This window comes from Drosophila tropicalis, unplaced genomic scaffold (assembly GCF_018151085.1).
Source record: "Drosophila tropicalis isolate 14030-0801.00 unplaced genomic scaffold, ASM1815108v1 contig_377, whole genome shotgun sequence".
In the NCBI taxonomy this organism is placed as follows: domain Eukaryota; kingdom Metazoa; phylum Arthropoda; class Insecta; order Diptera; family Drosophilidae; genus Drosophila; species Drosophila tropicalis.
Window position 1 is genome coordinate 333,605 of NW_027172838.1, and position 22,621 is coordinate 356,225.

The following is a 22,621-nucleotide window of genomic DNA, read 5'->3' on the forward strand; positions in this document are numbered from 1 at the left end:
CTACAAACACACGAGCAATCTGGCGCCGCCACTAGCCAAAGGCCAATTTTACCCTTATGGACCGCGTAGTAAAATACGTTCATACGCATATTTTGCATGTTTCAAGTAAGATTACAATAAAATTTGGTAATTTTGTAGAAACAGATAGGATTAATTTGGCTGCCGAATTTGATTGCGATAGTGAAAAAACTACAGGAGGAAATCGGTTTTTTCTAAATTATGGAGGCGGAAGTGGGCGTGGCAAAATATGAAAAGATGTATACTCTGCGCGCATACTAAGCCAGTGTACATACTAAATTTGGTGACTTTAGCTTTGTTAGTTTTTGATAAAATCAGTCTTGTTTAATTTGCGGGGGGCGGAAGTGGGTGTGGCAAAATTTTTAAATTGCCAATATCTGCGCGTCTATTATGCTAGTATACATACCAAATTTGATGTAGGTAGCTATCATAGTTTTTAAGAAAATCAGTTTTATGTAAATTCCGGGGGCGGAAGGGGGCGTGGCAAGAAGTTTAAACAATTAGTTTCTGCGCGCTAACTAAACGAGCATATAAACCAAATTTGATGTCTCTAGCTGTTATACTTTTTAAGAAAAACTGTTTTATGTGATTACTGGGGGCGTGGCCAAAATTCCAATTATCTCTATATATTTACATACTACACGAGAATAATAGCAAATTTGGTGGCTCTAGCTCTTTTTTTTTTTTTTTTTTTTTTTTTGTACGCGCGAGCCCAAGCAGATAACTGCCCACCTCCCACCCGACCGACCGAGGGGTGCAGCCGTATAACGCACGGCACGAATCGCGTGGACAAATACCCAATAGAAAAAACAGACAAACAAATAATACTATAGCTATTAATCTAAATGGGATATTAACTAAATGGGATAGGATAGATGTTTTAAGCATATTAATAGAAAACTCTGAGCTGATTACAGGGAATAGAAGGTTGTAATCAGAGCAGAGGACCCTAAAAGGTTTATGCATAGCATAGTTAGAAGAACAACGACTAAGGGATAAGGGTATCAAAGGATGTCTACTCCGTCTACATGGTACCGACAGATTCACCTGAGCTAATAACTCAGGCGAGTCGATATCACCAATTAGGAGCTTGTGCATAAAAATGACACCAAGCATAATTCTACGGTTAGTTAGGGATGGAAGGTTAATCAAGAGAAGTCTACTAGAATACGAAGGCAAATTGACATTGCGATCCCAGCTTAAGCCACGAAGAGCAAATAGAAAAAACTGCTTTTGAACGGATTCAAGTCTAATCTGGTGCGACTCATATTGAGGTGACCAAATGCTAGATCCATACTCTAAAATAGGACGGACAAGCGAAGTAAAAAGAACTTTAGTTGTATAGGGGTCATCAAATTCTTTTGACCATCTTTTAATGAAACCCAGGACACTCATGGCCTTTGCGACCGTGGTGGAAATGTGGGTGTTAAAATTTAACTTATGGTCCATAAGTACGCCCAAATCATTTATATTATTTAAACGTTCTAAAGGGCTATTGTTTAGAAAATAAGTGACCAGTTGGGGAGAGTTGCGGAAAAAAGTCATTACCTTACATTTGGTAGTGTTAAGATTTAGTAGATTAAACTGGCACCAGGATTGAAAGTTTTTAAGATCAGCTTGTAGCCGACTAAATGAATCTGTATCTTTATGAGTAACACAAATCTTGACATCGTCAGCATACATAAGCACACGCGAATAAACAATGACTGATGGAAGATCGTTAATGAATAGTGTGAAGAGCAGAGGGCCAAGATGACTACCTTGAGGTACACCAGAAGTCACAGGAATGGAAGCGGAAAAAGAAGACTTAAAAAGTACCTTCTGTTTTCTATTTGTTAAATATTCACGAACCCCAAGAAAGGAAAAGGGGTGGAAACCCAATGTCGCTCAGCTTAGAAAGTAATAGGGTATGATTAACGGAATCAAAGGCTTTGCTAAAGTCAGTATATATTACATCAGTTTGTTTACCATTTTTAAACCCCTTGATAATTACTGATGTAAATTCTAAAAGGTTAGTGGTTGTAGATCTACGTTTCACAAACCCATGTTGGGATGGCGAAATAATAGAGCTGCAAAAATGTTGCAATTGAGAAGTTATAATTTTCTCAAAAGCTTTCGGAATAGCGGACAATTTTGAGATACCCCTATAGTTAGAGGCTTCGGACTTTTTGCCATTTTTATGCAGAGGAATGATATACGACTCCTTCCAAATAGATGGAAAAGAGGAAAATTCGACAGACAATAGAAACAATTTTAAAATGGGTTTACATAATGCGTTTGCACAGAACCTGAGTACGCATCCAGGAAGACCATCTGGCCCCGGAGAATAAACAGGTTTAACTAATTTAAGTTCGCTAAGAATAGAACTTTCATCAATCACTGGATTGAAAATGCAATTAGCCTTTTTTAAATGATAAGGATACGGACTTGCTCGATATTCCGTTGAGGAATAAGTTGTTTTGAAAAAACTCGCAAACATATCGGCTATTGCCTGATCAGTGCTTGCTTTTTTATTTTGAAAAGACAAAAAAGATGGGTGCACAGAGGTCTTACGTTTAGAATTAACAAAGTTATAAAATTGTTTAGGGTCAGAAGAAAACTGAAGCTTACACCGCTGAAGAAAATTCTTATAGCATTGTGTATTAAGCATCATGAATTTTGAACGAGCGACTGTATACAGAGCATAATCTGATGAACGACGTGTTTTTTGAAACTTCTTATAATATCGTGTCTTCACATTTTTCAAATTGGATAACTCACGAGAGAACCAGGGAGGTTTGTTAAGCCGCTCCAGCCTACCAAGAGGCACACAAATATCAAAGAGTGAATTCAGAGTATCATAGAAAAAACGAACAGCTGAGTTCATATCTCTACAATTGTACAGATAAGACCAATCGGTAGTAGCAATGTTTTCATTAAGGCTGGCAAAGTCAGTCTTACGAAAGCACCTAGTTAGAGGTAACTCATTTAAACCAAGTAATGGTGAAAGCAAGGGCAAGTCAATTTTTAAATTTAATGTAGGATGAAATTTGTCTTCTGGAAGAACAAATGGTTCGATCCTAGAAACCTCACAATAAGAAGAATCCAATACAAAAATAAGATCTAACGATTTTCTATTAGAATTTAAGACGGGATTGACTTGGGATAAAGATAAGCCTAGAAGGCCATCAATAAAGTCATGTGACAAAGAGGGCAGCAACGTGGTAGATTCATCTGTTAGTGACCATGCTAAAGCGGGTAAATTAAAATCACCTACAACTATGAGCAAGTCTTGACTGGAAACTAAAGAGGAGACAAACTGAATTGCCTCTAAATGATTTAAATATACCACCATGTCTGACAATGGTGGAATATAGGAACAAGTAATGAAAGCATTAAAAGATTTAAAATTTACTTTAACACCGACAAACTCAATCTCCTGGGTACTAGAAAATTTAATCATTTCAGATGATAAAGCAGCATCAACAGCTATCAGAACGCCACCACCTATACGAGAAATCCGGTCACGTCTGAATATAGAAAAGTTTGTGGAAAAAACCGATGCATCAGCAATATCAGGTTTTAGCCACGTCTCTGTAAAAGCTAGAATGTTATGTTCAAAAGAAAGACTATCTACATAGAGATTAGAAAGTTTAGATTTCAGCCCTCTAACGTTCTGGTAACCCAGGTTAAGGGACGAAGCTAGTTTTTTGACACACCAGCAGATGCTGATGTGGCAGGAATGGTATTAGTTGTTGTTGTTGGCAAGCGAATCGGTTTCCGATTTTTCTTTTTCACAGTATATTCCTTAACTAGTATATGTTTTGGCCAAAAATCTTCTCGACATATAGTGTCGAAGATATTGGCAGAAACACTAATTTTAAAGGACGAAATGTCCCGAGAGTAAGAAAATTTAAACTTCTCCACCGCAATATTCGAGACGTTAACTTTCTTCCGAATATAGGCTATTACATCATCAGATGTGACAACAGGGTCTAGCCTAGAAACAAATATATGTTTCTTTGGTGGTATGCCAACGAGAGGCCGCGGTCCCGAAGCGTCAGCCGCAGCAGTAACGTTGGACAAGTCACCCACTGCAGCAGTCAACTTGTTTACGGGGCCCTCGATACTTTTAGAACTATCGGCAATTTCCATTGGAATGGGTAATTGCCCGGACACATCGGACACTACAATAGGCATCGTTTTTAAGAGATCATTCCCAGGTGATACCGGTAATTCCTTACTAATAGCATTCACAACCGGGCTCTTAAACGAAATCAATTGCTGTACATTAGGAGTGGACGGTGCATGAGACCGGTCGGGGACGATAAGAGACGCTGGCGGGTGTACAGATGCAGAAACACCCCAAGGACTGGTCCTTTTACGTTTCGGAGACTCATTCATTTAAAAAACTCATTCGTTAAAAAAAAAAAAAAAAAAAAAAAACAAATGAATGAGTCTCCGAAACGTAAAAGGACCAGTCCTTGGGGTGTTTCTGCATCCCAAGGACTGGTCCTTTTACGAGACTCATTCATAAGCGATAAACTTCTGAACTGAGTCTCCACCGCAGTAAACTCCGCTTGGAGTTTATTAAAACCTGCCCTTAAAGTGTCAAAACTATCTCTAGTCCGCCTCATGAAAGAGCGCATCTCATTCTCGACCTCTCGGCAAGCATCACATCCATATTTTAAGCCACCACCTTTAGCAATAGACTCCTTGATTCTGCCTGTGTAACCTGCACACTTAACGTGAACCGCATTGTCACACAACCAACACAGAATATAACCATGGGAGTCAACCGCATTAGTGGCAACTATGCAATTTTTTTTTGAGCAGACAACCATTTTATCAAAAAGTTTAATTTAATTAAAAAAAGGAAATACAAAAAAAATAAAAATAAAAATTCTAAGGGTTAAAATTCTGTGTATAAGAATATACTGACCAGTTCTGACACAAGGGTTAATGTGCAGAGTAAGCCTTCACAACTAGAGAATAAAAAGAGATGAAAGCACAAAAAACAAAAACACGTATCACAGAGTCGCGGGTATGCAAAAGACGAGAGCGCAAATCAATCAAGAATAGGAAAGAGCGGGAGAGCGCGTCAAATTGAACACATGCAACAACAATTTGTACGCAAGAGCGCGAGAGTTAGTTAAAACGGTAAAGACACAAACGCAAAAGAGATAAGCAAAACAACAACACCGCTAATGCAAGTATTGTTGTAAGTTTTGATTTTATTTAAATGTAAACAAAAGCGACAGCAAGAATTCGCGAAATGAAAATAAAATTCGGATGTTGAAATTATTATTAATTAAACCGATAATGAATTTAAGAAATTTGTAAAAGTATTTAATCGCGAGAAAAAAAATAAAAATTGATAAGCGCAAAAAAAAACACGTCCGTCCTCTGCAACGAGTGAAAGTTTTTTTTTTTTATAATCTCCGAGATCTGCGTGTTCATACGGACGGACGGACGGACTGACATGGCTAGATCGACTTGGCTGTTGATCCTGATCAAGAATATATATACTTTATTGGGTCGGTGAAGCTTCCTTCTGCCTGCTACATACATTTTAGCGACTTTAATATACCATTAAATATACCATGTATGGTATAAAAACTAATTAATGTTGTGGAGTTAAATAGAACAAAAAACAGCACATTTGAAATATTATTGAAGCAATTATAAATTCCATATATATGTAAAATGTGTGCTGGGTTGCTGTTCGTTTTTGTAGCCCTTGCTAGAGAGTGCCAGTAAGTTGAACTGAGTCGAGAAGTCTTGTCGTCATAGAAAAGTTGTCAGCGAAGAAGTCGAAAGTCGTCAGTACAATTAAGTTGAAAAGTCCTAATAAGTTGAACAAAAAATGTTTTGCGGTGGGCACGATGCTGGGTTACATGATCATCCGAAAAATATTCATTGCTTCTAAAAGTAAGGGGGTAAGGGAAATGGCATGAGCATTTGGATTTCGCAAAATACTCCAGTTGCAGAGTGTCTATTTCAGATTTTATACTACTTATATTTAGGTCTTTTTGATGTGTGAGAGGACTTTTACATATTTTTACCATGTGGGCCTTTTGTGAAGCAAATTCGTTCTTAATATTCACTTTTGACAGGCGAGGGTTTTTTTGCTCATGTGTCCAGAGAATAAAACTTAGTTCAATCGTCTTGACACAAGTGTTCGGGATACGGTCAAGTCACAATTTCATGTGCAGACTTAAAACCGTCACCCTATGACTTCCTGGTTTTGTTCTCGTTCTTTTTATACCATACACCCATAGGGTAAAATGGTATATTAAAGTCGCCAAAATGTATGTAACAGGCAGAAGAAAGCTTCTGCGACCCTATAAAGTATATATATTCTTGATCAGGATGAACAGCCGAGTCGATCTAGCCATGTCCGTCTGTCCGTCCGTCCGTCCGTATGAACACGCAGATCTCGGAGACTATAAGAGCTAGAGCCACCAAATTTGGTATGTATACTCGTGTATTATGTACAAAGCTTTCTGCTCTCTGACGTGACGGTCGTGTTTTTGCATAGCTCCTGAGTTTTTATTAATATTTATTGTTTTTTCTCAATTTTTAATTGTGCTTAGTTTGTTTACACTTCCGCTGGTGTTGTTCGCTTGACTCCCTTGTGTTTTATTTCCATAATTCGCCAAATTAATCAGTTAAAACAGTTTTTTCTTTTTCGTGATTAGTGTTTGGTGCATTTACATATTTTTTTTTTTTTTTTTTTCTTTCGTCATTGCTTCTGCAGTTGCTCCCCTCATCGCCCCCATCATACCATCAGTGCTAGTGGCTTTGTTGTTCTCTCTGCTTTGTGCTTGTGCTTAGCTTCTCTCCCGCGTAATCACTTTTGTAGGGCCGCCTCTCAAAGCTCGGCTTATAACTGTTCTTGCACTCTCTGTTGTGCTGTGCACTCTAGCTGTCTCTTTGTTTTATTTGTAATTATTGATTATTTATCAATAATTATCTTTGTGCTGTGAATTTAATTTTTCTATATATTCTTATATATATATAATTTTTTTGCCTTTCTTTCGGCTTTTCAATGGCTTGTTGTCTACCTAATTGCAAACATTCTGATCGTTTTGATGATCAGTATAGAGCAATATCTTGTTGGCTCTGCGATAATCTTATTCACTTAAAATGTGCTGGCCTCAATGGCCGCGACTACGACAAATTTTCTGGTTTGTCTGTTTCTAAGCCTGAGCTTGGCTTAATGCGCTGGACTTGCCCATCTTGTGCTAGCCAACAGCTTGATTTTAGCCGTATGTATAGGGATCTTCGTTTAAGGTTTCTTTCTTTAAACAAACTGGCCAAACAGCTGTCAAACGAGTGTGACTCTAGCGTTCAACTATTGTCGCAATTCAAATTTGTTCCACCTTCTGAGAAATTGCACAAGAAATGTACCCTTGAGTTGCCTCGTAAGCAGTCGCCAGCTCTCTCTATTACTTCCTCTCCGATTTTACTTTCGCCTACACCATCTTCTTGTCCCTCTTTATGCTCTTCTTTTCAGATTGAAGTACCCATTACAAGCCCTGGTGTACCTCAATCTATCCCTCACGGGAACTCTGATCAATCACAGGATCATGCTGGCTCTCAATCACTTGGGGATCCCAATGCTCCTCCGCCTCCACTAACTGTAGTGCCTCATCGCAAACAATTATTTATTTCTAGGCTTGCTCCAGATACTTCTGAGTCGTCTGTGGCAGCTTACATTGGTAATATTTGCCCTGCTAAGGTTTTAATTCAAAAGTTTAAGTTTTCTAGGCCTCGCGAAATCTCCTCTTTTAAAATTACAGTACCAAATGAGTACTTCTCAGCTATGGTTGACCCTAATTTTTGGCCAGAGGGCCTAGTTGTACACGAGTTTGCGCCCAATAAGCGCTCTCGTCCGTTGCCTGTCCACCTTCCTACTTTATCTTCTGCTTCAAAAAACTAATAACGTCTAGTCTTTGCATTCATTATCAAAATGTAAGAGGACTTCTTACCAAGCTGTCGAACCTTTTCTGTGATAGCCAAACCTTTTCGGCTGACATATTAGCTTTCTCTGAAACTTGGCTTAACTCCTCTGTTTTAGATAATGAAATTCTTTCTAATAATTTTATTTCTTATAGGCTTGATCGTGTTGGTCGTCGTGGCGGTGGAGTACTCATTGCTGTAAACTCGAATCTGTCTTCAAGTGTGGTGCCGATTGATCTCCCCTTAGGTGTTGAGTTTATTTGCGTCGAAGTTACATGTTCTAACTTTAGCCTATATATCTCTTGTTCATATATTCCTCCAGCTTCTGATATCATGATCTACGTGCACCATGCTGATGCTTTACGAACTATTTTTGGTCGTCTTAAAGATCGTGATGTTCTTATAGTTTTAGGTGATTTTAACTTGCCTAATATTTCTTGGCTTGTTGATGATAATCTATCTTTCTTAATTCCTTCATCTCAACATGTTTTTCTTGATAGCCTACTTGAATGTCCACTAAATCAGTTGAATTCTTTCCTTAACTGTTCTAAAAGAATCCTTGATCTTGTTTTTGTCTCTGATCCCACTGTTAGTGCTGTATCGCAAACACAGCAACTAGTGAAACCTGAAGATCCTTATCATCCTCTTATTGAAGTTACTATTTCTTACAATTCCGTTACTAATTTATTTAAAAACATCTCAAATTCTCGTCGTAGATGTTTTCGTAAAACAAATTTCAATCTTCTTAACAGCCTTATTTTCTCTTTTGATTGGTCGTTTCTATTTGAGTGCTGCGATATAGATTGTGCAGTGAAGTTTTTCTATTCTGCTCTTAATTCTCTAATTGATAAATGCGTTCCTTATGTGAATGTCTCTACCGTCTCCAGCTCGCCAGTCTGGTTCACACGTAGGCTCTCTAATCTTCGTAACATTAAATCGAGATATTTTAAAAGATTTAAAAAAAACTGGTTCGATACTTGACTATGCAAATTATTGTATAGCCAAATCTCCATTTTGTCTTTTAAATACTTAATGCTACAACAATTATCTCGTTCGCTGTAAGGTTGAATTTTATAAGAACCCCAAAAGATTTTACAACTTTGTGAATTCCAAAAGACGCTCTAATGTACTACCTTCCACCTTCAGACTTAACGACCAGTCTGCTAATAATGATTTAGATATTGCAGATCTGTTTGCTAAATTTTTTCAGTCGACATATTCTACTACTGTTTCGGATCCCACACCCTATCCCTTTTCAATCCCACATTTAAATTGTATGTTTTTTCCCAGTATTACTGAAGACTGTATTCTCTCTAGCTTGTCATCTATGAAGTCTTCCTTCGTTCCCGGGCCTGATGATATACCTAGTTGCATCCTTAAAATGTGTTCGATTTCCCTATCTAAGCCTTTAGCTCGGTTATTCTTTATATCGAGTGAGACTTGTAGATTTCCTGATATTTGGAAGGAGTCATTTATTATTCCGCTTTTTAAAAAGGGTTGCAAATCGGATGTTTCCAACTACCGTGGCATTGCCAAACTTTCGGCAATACCTAAACTGTTTGAGAAAATTATTACGTCTTCTCTTCAACATCTATCCAGATCCACTATTTCTCCTTGTCAGCATGGTTTCATGAAAGGTCGTTCGTCGCTTACCAACCTTTTAGAATTGACTACCCTTGTACACCATGGCTTCCGTAAAAAGTGTCAAACTGATGTTATTTATACTGACTTCAGTAAGGCTTTTGATACGGTTGATCATTCTTTGCTTCTCGCGGAACTTAACATCATGGGTTTTTCACCAAAATTATTGGGTTGGTTAAAGTCGTATCTTATTGGCAGAACCCAAAAGGTGTCTTTTCGTTCCTCGATATCTAAAACTGTTCGAGTTACGTCAGGTGTACCCCAAGGCAGTCATCTGGGCCCACTATTATTTACATTGTTTATAAATGATTTGCCTTTGGCCTTGGCTCATTCACGCGTGCTCATGTTTGCGGATGACGTCAAGATTTGTTATTCCTATAATGATCCTTCTTTCCAACAGTACTTGCAATCAGATCTCGATGCGTTCTGTGATTGGTGCCACGTTAATAAATTACACCTTTATGCCTCTAAGTGTTCTTTTATGACTTTCAGTAGTTTGTCTCCGCTCCTAGCTCATTACTCTATTAAGTCTGTTCTGTTAGATTGTGTTCCATCATTCAAAGACTTAGGCGTTATGTTTGACCCTAAACTTTCATTTAATGTTCATCTTTGTTCAATTGTCAACAGAGCAAGCAGCCTTCTTGGGCCAAAGAATTTGATGATCCCTATGTAACAAAGGTTTTATACTCTTCGTTAATTCGCCCTACTCTAGAATATTGCTCGCCAGTGTGGAACCCGCAATATGATGTTCACCAGCGTAGTATTGAATCGGTACAGAATCAATTCCTTAAGTTTGCGCTACGCGGTCTAAATTGGGACCCGGGTCTTCGCCTACCTTCTTATTCTGGCAGACTTCTTCTTATTAATCTTCCTTCACTTTATAACCGTAGGCTTGTTTTTGGCATTCTCTTTCTCCATAAACTAGTCAACGGCGAAGTCATTTCTACCAATTTACTAGATATTTTTGTGTTCCCTCACGTCGGACCAGAAACTTTTTTCTGACTAACTACTCTCTTCACGAACCTCTTCGTGTTCTTTGCCAATCTTTTAACAACCTTTCTCACCTTATCTCTCCTCATCTTTCTGTCACTTCTCTTCGCGCTATACTTTTTAATCATCTACAGCGAAACCAATCAAAATATTCTGGACTTGGATTGGCTGCAACTCATCCCTGGCCACATTGGCTGTGAATCGGGGCATAGCTGGCACCTTGTGCAAATAAAACACCTCCACCGGGCCGGGGATGTTTAGTTGTGTATAAAGCTAAGCTACCTTCTCCATTTAATTACTATCTGTCTTTAGCTTAAGCTTTTTCGTCGACTGCTGTGTTAGTTGACGTAAATAAATAAATAAATAAATATCCGACTCTAACTGTAAATAACACAACATTAGAATATACATCTAGTCTTAAAGTTCTCGGCCTTACGCTCGACAGTCCACTTACATTTAAGCAACATTGTGTTAATCTTAGAGATAGCCTTAACAAGCGCCTTAATATCATTAAGTTTCTTGGGTCTAAGAGCTCTCTTGTGCGAGGGAGAATTATCAACCAAACACATATTGGATACCTGCCCACAACTGCATAATTCAAGGATTTGTCTATTTGGCCAAACCCAATCCACCTCTCTTCTTATTTCACCCACACCCAATAACATAAAATTAGTAATCAAATTCCTAGGTGTAAATAACTTACTCAATAAGATATAAGTTAACGGTCGAGTTGATGGCCTTTGCAGCTAGCACTCTTAACCCGTTAGTTATTATAATTATAATAATAATAATAATAATAATAATAATAAATAATAATAATAATAATGTTCCAGAGAATTTTTCGCATATACACACATTCCAACACCAATACTAGGCGAAGTTCACACTGTCGCAAAGTGTGGAGAAAAAGTCGAAAATATTGTAATCATTGTTACTATTAAAAGAGACGAATCCAATATTTTCGGAACAGATTTATTTAAAAAATTTGGATTCGACATTGTCCAAACATGTTAAATATGTATATGAGCAAGAAAATATTCGAATTAACGAATTTTGCTGCAAAAATAACTCAGTGTTCCAGCCTGCCATGGGTACCATAAAAGATTTCAAAGGCAGCGTATTTTTAAAATCTACAGCAACACCCAAATTTTGCAAAAGCCGTCATTCGGATTTGTGGTGACTTTAAGGAGTCAGTTAACGCACAGTATCCATTACCAACAAAAGAGTCCCTATTTCACATAATTCGTCATGGTAAGCAATTCAGCAAAATAGACCTAAAAGACGGAGTAGCCCTTTGTCATATTCAACAAGATGGTCACGAGAGACCCATTGTTTTTGCTTCGAAAACACTCGACAAACATCAAGAGATATACAATCAAATAGAAAAAGAGGGATTGTCAATCATTTTCGGAAATAAACGATTTCACCAATATCTGTAGGGAGGAAGTTCGTACTGTTAACCGATCACAAGCCGCTTGTGTCGATCTTCAATCCAGGGAAACATCTTCCATTGATGACTTCAAACAGACTACAACGTTGGGGTATCATTCTAATGGCTTATAATTTTGATATCCAGTATCGGGCAACATCTGCACATGGCAATGCCCATGCTCTTTCCCTACTACCAATTGGAACTGATATAGAATTCGATAAAGAGGGGGAATTTGCAACTTAATAAGGGAAATCAATCCACCGGTTAATGCAGAAACCATTCTCAAGCATTTGAATAACGATAAAATCCTCAAACAAGTCCTGCACTACGTTTTTGTAGGATGGCCAGAAAAGTTAGAAGGTGGCAACAAAGATTTATTGCAATACTTTAATACTTGTTTACCGTCAGATGCAAATCGAATGGTGATTCCAACCAGTCTACGTCCAAAAGTCCTTAAACTTTTAAATGAGGGACATTGGGTCATTGTTCGCATGAAGCAAATTGCAAGGAAACATGTTTGGTGGCCTGCCATTGATGAAGACATTAAAAATCTAGCTCAACCATGCAACATCTGCAAGAGCAACAATCCAGCGCCACCACGACAATACCAGAGTTAGCTTACAGCAACCACTGCTTGTGAGCGAATTCACATCGACTTCGCTGGCCCAATATTCGATGCCATGTTGTTAATTTGTGTAGACGCATACTCGCAGTTACCGTTTACTGTTCAAATGACTTTGTCTTCAATTTTTGCAATCGAAGGATATTCTAAGACTATGGTCAGCGATAACGGACCGCAGCTTACGTCTGAAGCATTCAAAGAGTTTTGCATACTCCATGGAATCAAGCATATAACAACAGCACCATTTCACCCAGCCTCTAATGGATTAGCTGAGCGAATCGTACAATCTTTTAAAATTTCTGTCAGGAAAAATATTCAGGAAAGTTTGCCTGTACGAACAGCAGTAACGAAATATCTTGCTTCTTACAGATCCACCCCCAATGCACAAGGTAAATCTTCTGCTAAGTTAATTCACGGTCGTTCAGTTCGCACCGTATTAAGTCAACTTTTTGAAAAGCCTGTCGAAACTAGGCAAGAGCTGACAAAATACAGCACAAATCAAAAGGTATTTACCCGAAATTTATCGAGGGGAGAAAAGTGTATCGAAGGCACTATTGATCGAACGAATGCTGTACGTCGTACGTACATCAAAGGGCTTTATCAAGCGTCATTTCAACCAAATCAAACCACGAATGTCAGACAACACGTCAGAGGACAACCCGAGAAAGTATTGGTTCGTTCCTGAAATACCAAAACCAGCTTCTTGTTCAACACCAGAATTACAAGAAGACCAGCCAGAAACGCACACCGATCTTTCGAATACCCTTCAAGAAACTGTTCCTGATTCTAGTGAAAATGCAGCAACGTCGAATGAAGCTCACAATCGAAACCAATCTTCGCGAAGACGTTTTGGTATACCTCTTCGACAAAGTACAAGAGATCGCCAGGAAGTCAATCGGTTCAAGCCACACGATTTCCGAAAATCTAAAAATTAATTACCGTTTTTAATTGAAATGCGTACCTCTCTACTGTGGACACAACATATGTATACAAATTCGTCTCGTTGTGCTGATCACGAATACATATACTTCAATTGGGCGGAGATGCTTTCTTCAATGCGTTGCACACTTCTGACCAAAAATAATATACCCTAATTACAAATGTAAAAAAAGGCAAGTTGTTATAAATATTATACTATGCTCCCTTATATATGTATTTATAAAGTCAAATTCAACTTTACATCATGTTCAAAACTACTTACTAGAACTTTATTCAAGTCTTCATATATTTTTCCTTCCCTATTTTCAATGTCAATGTGAAAAAAATATTTTATTTAAAGGGTCAAATGTTCGCCAAAAAACAGCCTACAATCTTAGGATGGAGCAATCCTAAGCATGCTATTTTATCTTATGTTTATATGACAGCTATGTATCTATGTCCGTATGTCCCTCCGTCTGCACAGTTTGTATTTCTCATTAATTTATTTATTAATGAATGAACAGAATTCGATCAAGATCGGATGACTAAGTCATACAGCTTCCATTGGAACGATAGGTCGAAACAGTGACTTAGTCACTTTTAACGCGATTGCTTTAAAATTAAACACTCATCTGTTCAATATCTGTTAATAATCGTGCCAAATCAAGATCAGGTGACAATTTCATATTGCAGCTTCCATATGAACAATCGGTCAAAAACAGTGACTTTTCACAAAAACTTCGGTTTTTTTTAACGTTTTCGCCCCAAAAGATAATAGTTGACAGCTAGATATGGCTATTAATGACTGTGCCAAATTTCTTCCAAATTGTGTAACTTTATTATACAGCTGTTATTTAGACATACACGATTAAAAATCATACCAGCTATATGCGCCGCATTCCTTCAGCCTACGTTTTTTCAGTTTGACGGTCGAAGTTAGGTCGGGCCCTCTGGGTGCAATTATTTTTTAATTTATAGCAGAAGCAAAAGAAAAACCAAAACAATAATAATGCTAAATAGTTTTCAATCATTGATAACAAAAAGTATCTAATAGTAATAGTATCTAATTTTAAATAAAAAATATTCATTATATTAAAAATACATCAGTCGGAAATATGGAACACTTGTTGAATAAAACGATGAAAAAAACGATGTTATAAGTTTTACTTTTATACTTTACCTCCTGAGTAACTAAAAATCCAGTCATCAATGGCGATATAAATGAAGCTGACATATGTATTGTTTGACAAAACGCTAAAACTGCTGCTGAATGTCCATAATTGGGAGCGATATCGATTATATTTGCCATTGCCCCTGCATAGGATGCTGTTATAAAAATGACAGCAATAAACCACAGTGTTATCAATAAATATATGTTACTTATATATCCAATGCAATATATTAATAGACCTGGAATTATCTGCGACAAAGCTGTAAACAATTTTCTTACGTTTGTAAGACTTAAAACATTATGTAATAATAATTTGTCAGCAACATAACAAAATAATACTGAAGAGATGTATGAGCAAATAAATGGCATTCCAGATAGAAATCCATTTGTACCGAACTCGAACTTTAAAATGTGATTCATAAACGTTGGTCCACATACAATAAAAATATAATGTACGAATATTCTTCCAAATGTTGTTATGGCAATCGCCCAAGCCGGCAACGATTTGAATATTTGAGCCCACGGAGCTTTTACACTATCTGATATTTTAACTTCTTTGCCAACATTATGTTCAATATAATTTAGTTCCTCTTGAGTTATTCGAGGATGTTGGCGTGGTGTGTTAAAAGCCAAAAAATACCACGTTATACACCAGACGATACCTAATAAACCGGTTGTGTAAAAAACGTAACACCATCCAAATTCTGATATTATAAATCCACATAGAGGATACGTTAAGCCAATTCCAATACTAAATCCTTGAAAACTTGACATAAACCGCGAACGTTCCGAGAGTGGTATCCAGTAGCCAACTAATGCATACATCGCAGGCCATGTTAAACCTGATGCAAACCCCTGAATAGAACGCAAAACAATCACAATTCCGAAATGCAATTGGGCTGCTATGGGAATAAGTAGACTGCAAAATGCAGTAGCCAGTTGTGACCATCCAAACACGCTCTTAGTTCCAAACGATTGAGTGGCGATTCCGCCTACTACCTGCGATAGCACATAACACCAATAGAAAGAGCTGATTATAACAGATTTCACTATAGATGTAGAGTCATCAGGGCCCTAAAAACGTGATGTTACAAATCATTGATAGTTTTTTTGAAAATTAAGATATTATATAAATTACCACAGACAACGTTAATGAAGAGTTATTTATTTGACTGTTTGTTGAATTGTCATTTGGAATCATAGCTACCAAAGCAAAATTCATATCATTACGCATCATAAATGAGACCAGAAAACCAGACCAGGAAAGGAAATACAGCACCAATCGAGCTGGTATTTTATCTGTAATTAGACGATATTATTTTACACTATACCAATACTGAATATTTTAAAAGTTAATTTTGTTTTAATTTTAAAAGATTCCGGTGTCACTTAGTATAGTCAAAAAAAATTTCGGTTTCGGTACATTGAAATTACAAATGTTACAATCTAGAGATCGGTTTATATGTAGGTATATTGAGTAGTGGGCATTATTGCGAATTTTCCTAGGTTTTCTTCAACTCTACATTGTGTTTTTTTTTTTTTTTGCCTCCCAATATATTCTGCACAAAAAAAGGGAAAACTATACGTCGGAAAAAACAGATTCCCCTATAATATTTTCGAAACCAACAAAAAAAATGTTTTTTGCTTTCATCGCTTGACAATAATTAGCAAGTTGGGCATATATCCAATTTTAAGTCAAGCTTTGTCTTACTTATAAAGATACAAATTTATTTAGTCGGCTACAAGCTGATCTTAAAAACTTTCAATCCTGGTGCCAGTTTAATCTACTAAATCTTAACACTACCAAATGTAAGGTAATGACTTTTTTTCGTAAGTCTCTTCAACTGGTCACTTATTTTCTAAACAATGATTTGGGCGTACTTATAGACCATAAGTTCAATTTTAACACCCATATTTCCACCACGGTCGCAAAGGCCATGAGTGTCCTGGGTTTCATTAAAAGATGGTCAAATGAATTTGATCACCCCTATACAACTAAAGTTCTTTTTACTTCGCTTGTCCGTCCTATTTTAGAGTATGGATCTTGCATTTGGTCACCTCAACATGAGTCGCACCAGATTAGACTTGAATCCGTTCAAAAGCAGTTCTTGCTATTTGCTCTTCGTGGCTTACCTTTGATACCTTTATCTCTTAGTCGTTGTTTTTATACCATACACCCATAGGGTGTCCGTCCGTCCGTCCTTCCGTCCGTCCGTCCGTCTGTATGAACACGCAGATCTCGGAGACTATAAGAGCTAGAGCCACCAAATTTGGTATGTATACTCGTGTAGTATGCACATGTTCAGAGTTAATTGGAATTTCGGGCACGCCCCCTTACGCCCCCAGGAATCACATAAAACTGTTTTTCTTAAAAAGTATAATAGCTAGAGACATCAAATTTGGTTTATATGCTCGGTTAGTTAGCGCGCAGAAACTAATTGTTTAAACTTTTTGTCACGCCCCCTTCCGCCCCCGGAATTTACATAAAAGTGATTTCCTTAAAAACTATGATAGCTACCGACATCAAATTTAGTATGTAGACTAGCTTAATAGAAGCGCAGATATTGGCTATTTAAACATTTTGCCACGCCCACTTCCGCCCCCGCAAATTAAACAAGACTGATTTTATCAAAAACTAACAAAGCTAAAGTCACCAAATTTAGTATGTACACTGGCTTAGTATGCGCGCAGAGTATACATCTTTTCATATTTTGCCACGCCCACTTCCGCCTCCATAATTTAGAAAAAACCGATTTCCTCCTGTAGTTTTTTGACTATCGCAATCAAATTCGGCAGCCAAATTAATCCTATCTGTTTCTACAAAACTACCAAATTTTATTGAAATCTTACTTGAAACATGCAAAATATGCGTATGAACGTATTTTACTACGCGGTCCATAAGGGTAAAATTGGCCTTTGGCTAGTGGCGGCGCCAGATTGCTCGTGTGTTTGTAGAGTGAGCGAGATAGCATATATATGAAGCATGTAAAAACAATTTAATAGACATACATTTGGTCTTCGAAATTTGAAATATTTGTTTTACCAGGTGTATGGTATACCCAAGTCGACGAGTCGACTTACTTGCTTCATTCTAACTATGCCATGCATAAACCTTTTGGGGTCCTCTGCTCTGATTACAACCTTCTAATCCCTGTAATCTGCTCAGAGTTTCCTATTAATATGCTTAAAACATCTATCCTATCCCATTTAGTTAATAGATAGCTATAGTATTATTTGTTTGTGTGTTTTTTCTATTGTGTATTTGTCCACGCGATTCGTGCCGTGCGTTATACGGCTCCACCCCTAGGTCAGTCGGGTGGGAGGTGGTCAGTTATCTGCTTGGGCTCGCGCGTAACAGGCTTTGTTCTGGTGTCGTAGGGACCACTTGAACGTACTGCGCATAGTATCCTCAACGTCCGCTAATTCTAAAATGGTCTTGATAAAATTGAGCACAGTGATATTTGTTATAAATCTATGTAAAGATGAGATGGACACACTGCTCTCAGATTACCCCTATTATGTCGAGGCGTGTATAAGCTGAGAGTGAGAGGCTTCTACGCGAGAGAGTGGGGCCTTTTGGCATTTTACTTTGCAAAAATCATAGCTTCTAAACCAATAAAGAGATTTTAAAAATTTAAAAAGCATATGATAAATAATGCTGGGTGTTCGTGGTGCTTTAATATTCAAGGTCAAAGTCAGAAAATATATCCAAGCATGTTTTTCTTTAAAAATGGAGCGAAACCCGGTTTTTTTTCAATCACAAATGGAATTTTTCATTGTTTTAAACGACTATGAAACATTTTTTAATGTTTTATTTTGATTTTCTAACATAATTACAAAAAGTAAAAAATAAAATTTTTCCAAATCCTTTCGTGATCGCACCTATCTCAGTGATGCAATAAGTGGATCCGAAGAGGCTTCATTTTGTCTAACACGAGAAGTTTTTAATGTATTAGTATATCTGAACCTTTTGTAGTCCTTGTTTTTACATTCCTGTGCTTCTTCGGATAGATCTCCAATTGGTAAACACTGATATTCTATTAAATCCCTTTCGTGAGTCGGCATTTTTCCACAAATAAATAAAACTGTCTTGAATTATATTGACAAATACTATTCAATCCGGATTTAAGGTGTTTCCACTTATTGAGTTAAAAATAAACTGTCGCAACCGAGAGGAATAATTAGCACTTCATATTATATTTTTTGAACTAATTAGGTAGAAGGCCAAATCGGTATATCTCTTGTTGTATTAATTAGTTAAGAAACTTAATATTTACATTCAATTAGGTAAACGGAAATAAAAACGACCAACCTGCAACTAGGACAAATTTTTCATCAACTTAAATAACATTTACCTGTCTTGTCAGTTTTTGCAATCCAGGTAATTATCAATTTAACATTGTAGAAAGGCATATATGCACATAAACAGGTAGTATTTGCAAAACAGCATTACGCAATGTTATCACTTAAATACGTAGAAGCTACAGGCCAATACGCATGCGCTCTTCTTCTTCTTTATACCTGCAGCGCATTTTTTAGGCGAGTTTGCCTTAGTTTTATGGCTTACGCATCGGTGTCGCAGGTCTCCGCATATTGGGACCATATACATCTGATAGGTAAATGTTTCGCCTACCCAGTGTATGTAGGGCGGTAGTGATACTAGGTGATACTTGTTAGTTGTATTCCACCAAACTTCATAAAATGCCAATATTTAGTACATTTTTTAAACGCTTCTAGTTCAATAACGATTTAAGTAATTATTTAAATTTATGAAACATTTATTATCAAAATTTTTACATGCTCGAGTACACCTTATTGCTCTTTTAATTCTTTTAGCGATTTACAGTTGTACATTAAAAACTTGAACTCGCCATCAACAATGTACGTCTTAATTCAAAATCTCTTATTTTTTATAACATATTTCGTAACTTGTTTACATGCATATTTCAACATTCGTTTTTTCATACTTCTTCAACACTTACTTTATGTCCTCCTTCTTTCTTATCAAGCCACGTTTTCGCGTTTAATTTTATAAACATTCTATTTGCTTAATGTTTTCATTTACGTTTCAAGAATCCTCGGCAAGGTACCACCACGTAGCATAGCCACATCATCATTTCCTTAGTGTCTCATGCACTAGTCCATACGGTCTTTTTCACCCGTCTCTTCATCACAGTCCTTTCCAACTGTTTCAATACGGTCTGTTTCACCCATTTCACCACTGTCTCTAATAGTGCCATTATGGTAGTTTTCAATAGATGAATCATACTCATCTCCGTCGATATCCAGCTCGCTTGGTACATGCCCTTCTGGCATTCTCCGAAAATTATCATTTGAGTACTTATACTGTCTTTTACTTGACATGGACTTTAACGTATATCTATCGCCTTCTTATACTTCTGTGACCTTAAACGGTCCACGAAACTTAGGATCTAACTTAGTCTGTTGACGCTCACTATTTTTGATAAGAACATAAACTCCCTTACTTAATTTGACTACTTTTGCCTTGTCTTTATTAAATCTAAGTTTGCCATAGCATGCTGCATTGTCCATATTTCTAGCAGCCTGAAATCTTTGTTCATTTAAACCTAATCCCAATGGTCGAACACTCTTACCGATTAATAATTCTAACGGACTCAATTTTGTACAATTTAATGCTAATTAAACATCAACTATAGCATCTTGCCATGAACGCTCACTAGATTCAACGAAAGTTAATAGATTTTTTTAAGTGCTCATTACCCTTTCGACCTGTACATTTGCCCGGCTAGCACCTGTCGCTATCAGGTGAAGCTGAATTTGCTGAGAAGCACAGAATTTGACAAATTTCGCCCCGTAAAACTTTTGCCTTGATCAGTCACTAATCGAGCAGGTAGTCCAAAAAGCGCAATCGATGATTTTAATGCGTTAATACAACTCATTGCGTAAAGCTTATAAGTATTGTTAAAAACTCAAAAAAAAGGACATAGCAAAGCTATTATTAATAAAGTTTGCCACTACGTGCGCGAAAATGTCTCGTAGTAGTTAAGATGTGTATCCACATACAAATTTGTTCTCAAAATATTGTGTTGCGATCGCAAATCAGTATGCCAAACTTTATTTCAACATTTATAAAAAAAAATATTTTAGCAACAACTGAATTTACTGCAGCTGGTCTTAATCATTCGTTCCTACGGGATCTACATGAAACAGGTATATTACACTAAAAAATAAAAATAATTATGTGACAAGAGCTTCGAAAATATTAACACTGTTGAAACGCTGAGCGTGCACTTTGCAGCTCTAGTGGTCAGCCCATAAGTAACACATGCATGCCTTCCGCATACATTTGGATATATGTGTGAAAATCTCTCAAGTGCGCCACCTAAAAAAACGTTTGCGTATTTTTTACTCATAAGCGCCTATTTCGATTCATATAAATAAAGGAAAAATTCATTTTGAACAGTTTTCGAAGATTCCAGCTTGTACAAAAGTTACTAGCAGCAATACTTGGTTGCATGCTACTTTGAACACTTTCTTTCATCTTACTCGCTGCTTTCATCTAGAATTTTTTTTAGCCTGGCTGCTTATTAGACAAATATCTAAAAATAGTTTATTTTTTTTTTATCTACAGATATTAAGTAATGTAAAAATTTATGACAATTGCATTGAAATGCTGTTTTATACTATAATAAGGCAAAAGAAGCTTGTTGAACAGCGTGGTTTTTGGAAAAATTTTCTTTCTTTCCTTCACGTGAATTCTAACTGATCAGTTTGTCCCAAGTTTTTTTTAAATAACCCAATTGGGGAGAGCATTGTATGCATGTGTGTGTGTTCAAGAGATTAATGTAAGTTAATTTCATTCATTATTGTACATTTAACATATGCATTTTCCCTTCAACAGCATCGGAAATAGTTTTCATCAAGTATTGGTAATTTTTCTAAAAGATTCCCCTTGCTTAACGTTTCATTCAAGGTATATTTTCGTTAGTTAATAATTTTCATTTTTCAGAAACTGAGTATGCATGTAAATTCCCAATGTAACCAGATGCTTTAGCTCTATTTGGAATATGTAAAGCTTTCTATTTTCAACAGCTACACCAACACAACGAAAGATCTTTCTGTATCAGTGGATCGCCATCGCTGGAGCCCATATCTTTGCTGCATATAGGAGTACGGATCGTACCACCGTGGTGATGAGCCATCTGATTTTTTGTCGGGGCCACCGTGGTAGGACATTAACCCTGGTAACGCTGATGTTGCACTTGCTGCTTTGTTAGCCTATGGTCTGCCATCATCCCGAGATATCTAATTGCCATGGCATGGCATGGCGCAACCTCCAACATGAATGGTAGCAGCCTCCACACTTTTCTTGCTGCTGATTAATACGGCCCCTGTCTTCTGTGCATCCAGGATACAATTGATTGCACGTCGTCGTTTTTCCTGGCCTCTGCTTCTCCAAGCTTCCACAGGGTTGGAGCAAGCACCGAACCTTCTGGGACTCCACCTGTTATTTTATATTCCTGTTGCCCTCTGTCCGTTTCGTACATCAGGATCCGGTCTTCGAAAAAACTGCGAATCATTGCATCCAGGTATTCTGGTGCAGCTAAGCGCTGCAGTGACTCAATTATGCACATCCAGTTCGCTGAGTTGAATGCGTTTCGGACTACGCTTCTTTCGAAAGCCAGACTGGTGCTGGTGCTAGTCTGTTGCGAATGATCGAATACCTTTCCCAGCACATCTATCAAGCAGAACGGCCTGTACGCTGAAGGGTAGTCCGTTTTCCCGCCTTTCGGGAGTAGTACCAGCCTCTGCCTTTTTCATCTTGCTGGAAAGACTCCTTGTTACAGACAGGAGTTGAATACATCGGCCAGAGTGCTGATACATTGCGATGAGCTTGATGATA

At 37.3% G+C, this 22,621-nt stretch overlaps 1 protein-coding gene across 5 annotated transcripts in view; it reads right to left on the minus strand.

Moving 5' to 3' along the window:
• MFS17 (Major Facilitator Superfamily Transporter 17) overlaps nt 1–22,621 on the minus strand; it is a 201,795-nt gene that overhangs the window by 47,690 nt on the left and 131,484 nt on the right. For 4 of the 5 annotated variants that reach the window (XM_068284266.1, XM_068284263.1, XM_068284264.1 and 1 more), the window contains 2 exons: nt 15,875–16,035; nt 14,746–15,810 (listed from right to left, as the gene is read on the minus strand). In XM_068284266.1, coding sequence (XP_068140367.1) covers nt 14,746–15,810; nt 15,875–15,973 — 1,164 coding nt within the window. In that variant the 5' untranslated portion in view covers nt 15,974–16,035. Of the gene's footprint in view, nt 1–14,458; nt 14,516–14,745; nt 15,811–15,874; nt 16,036–22,621 lie in introns of those variants that run through there. The other variant, XM_068284267.1, reaches the window with a different exon arrangement.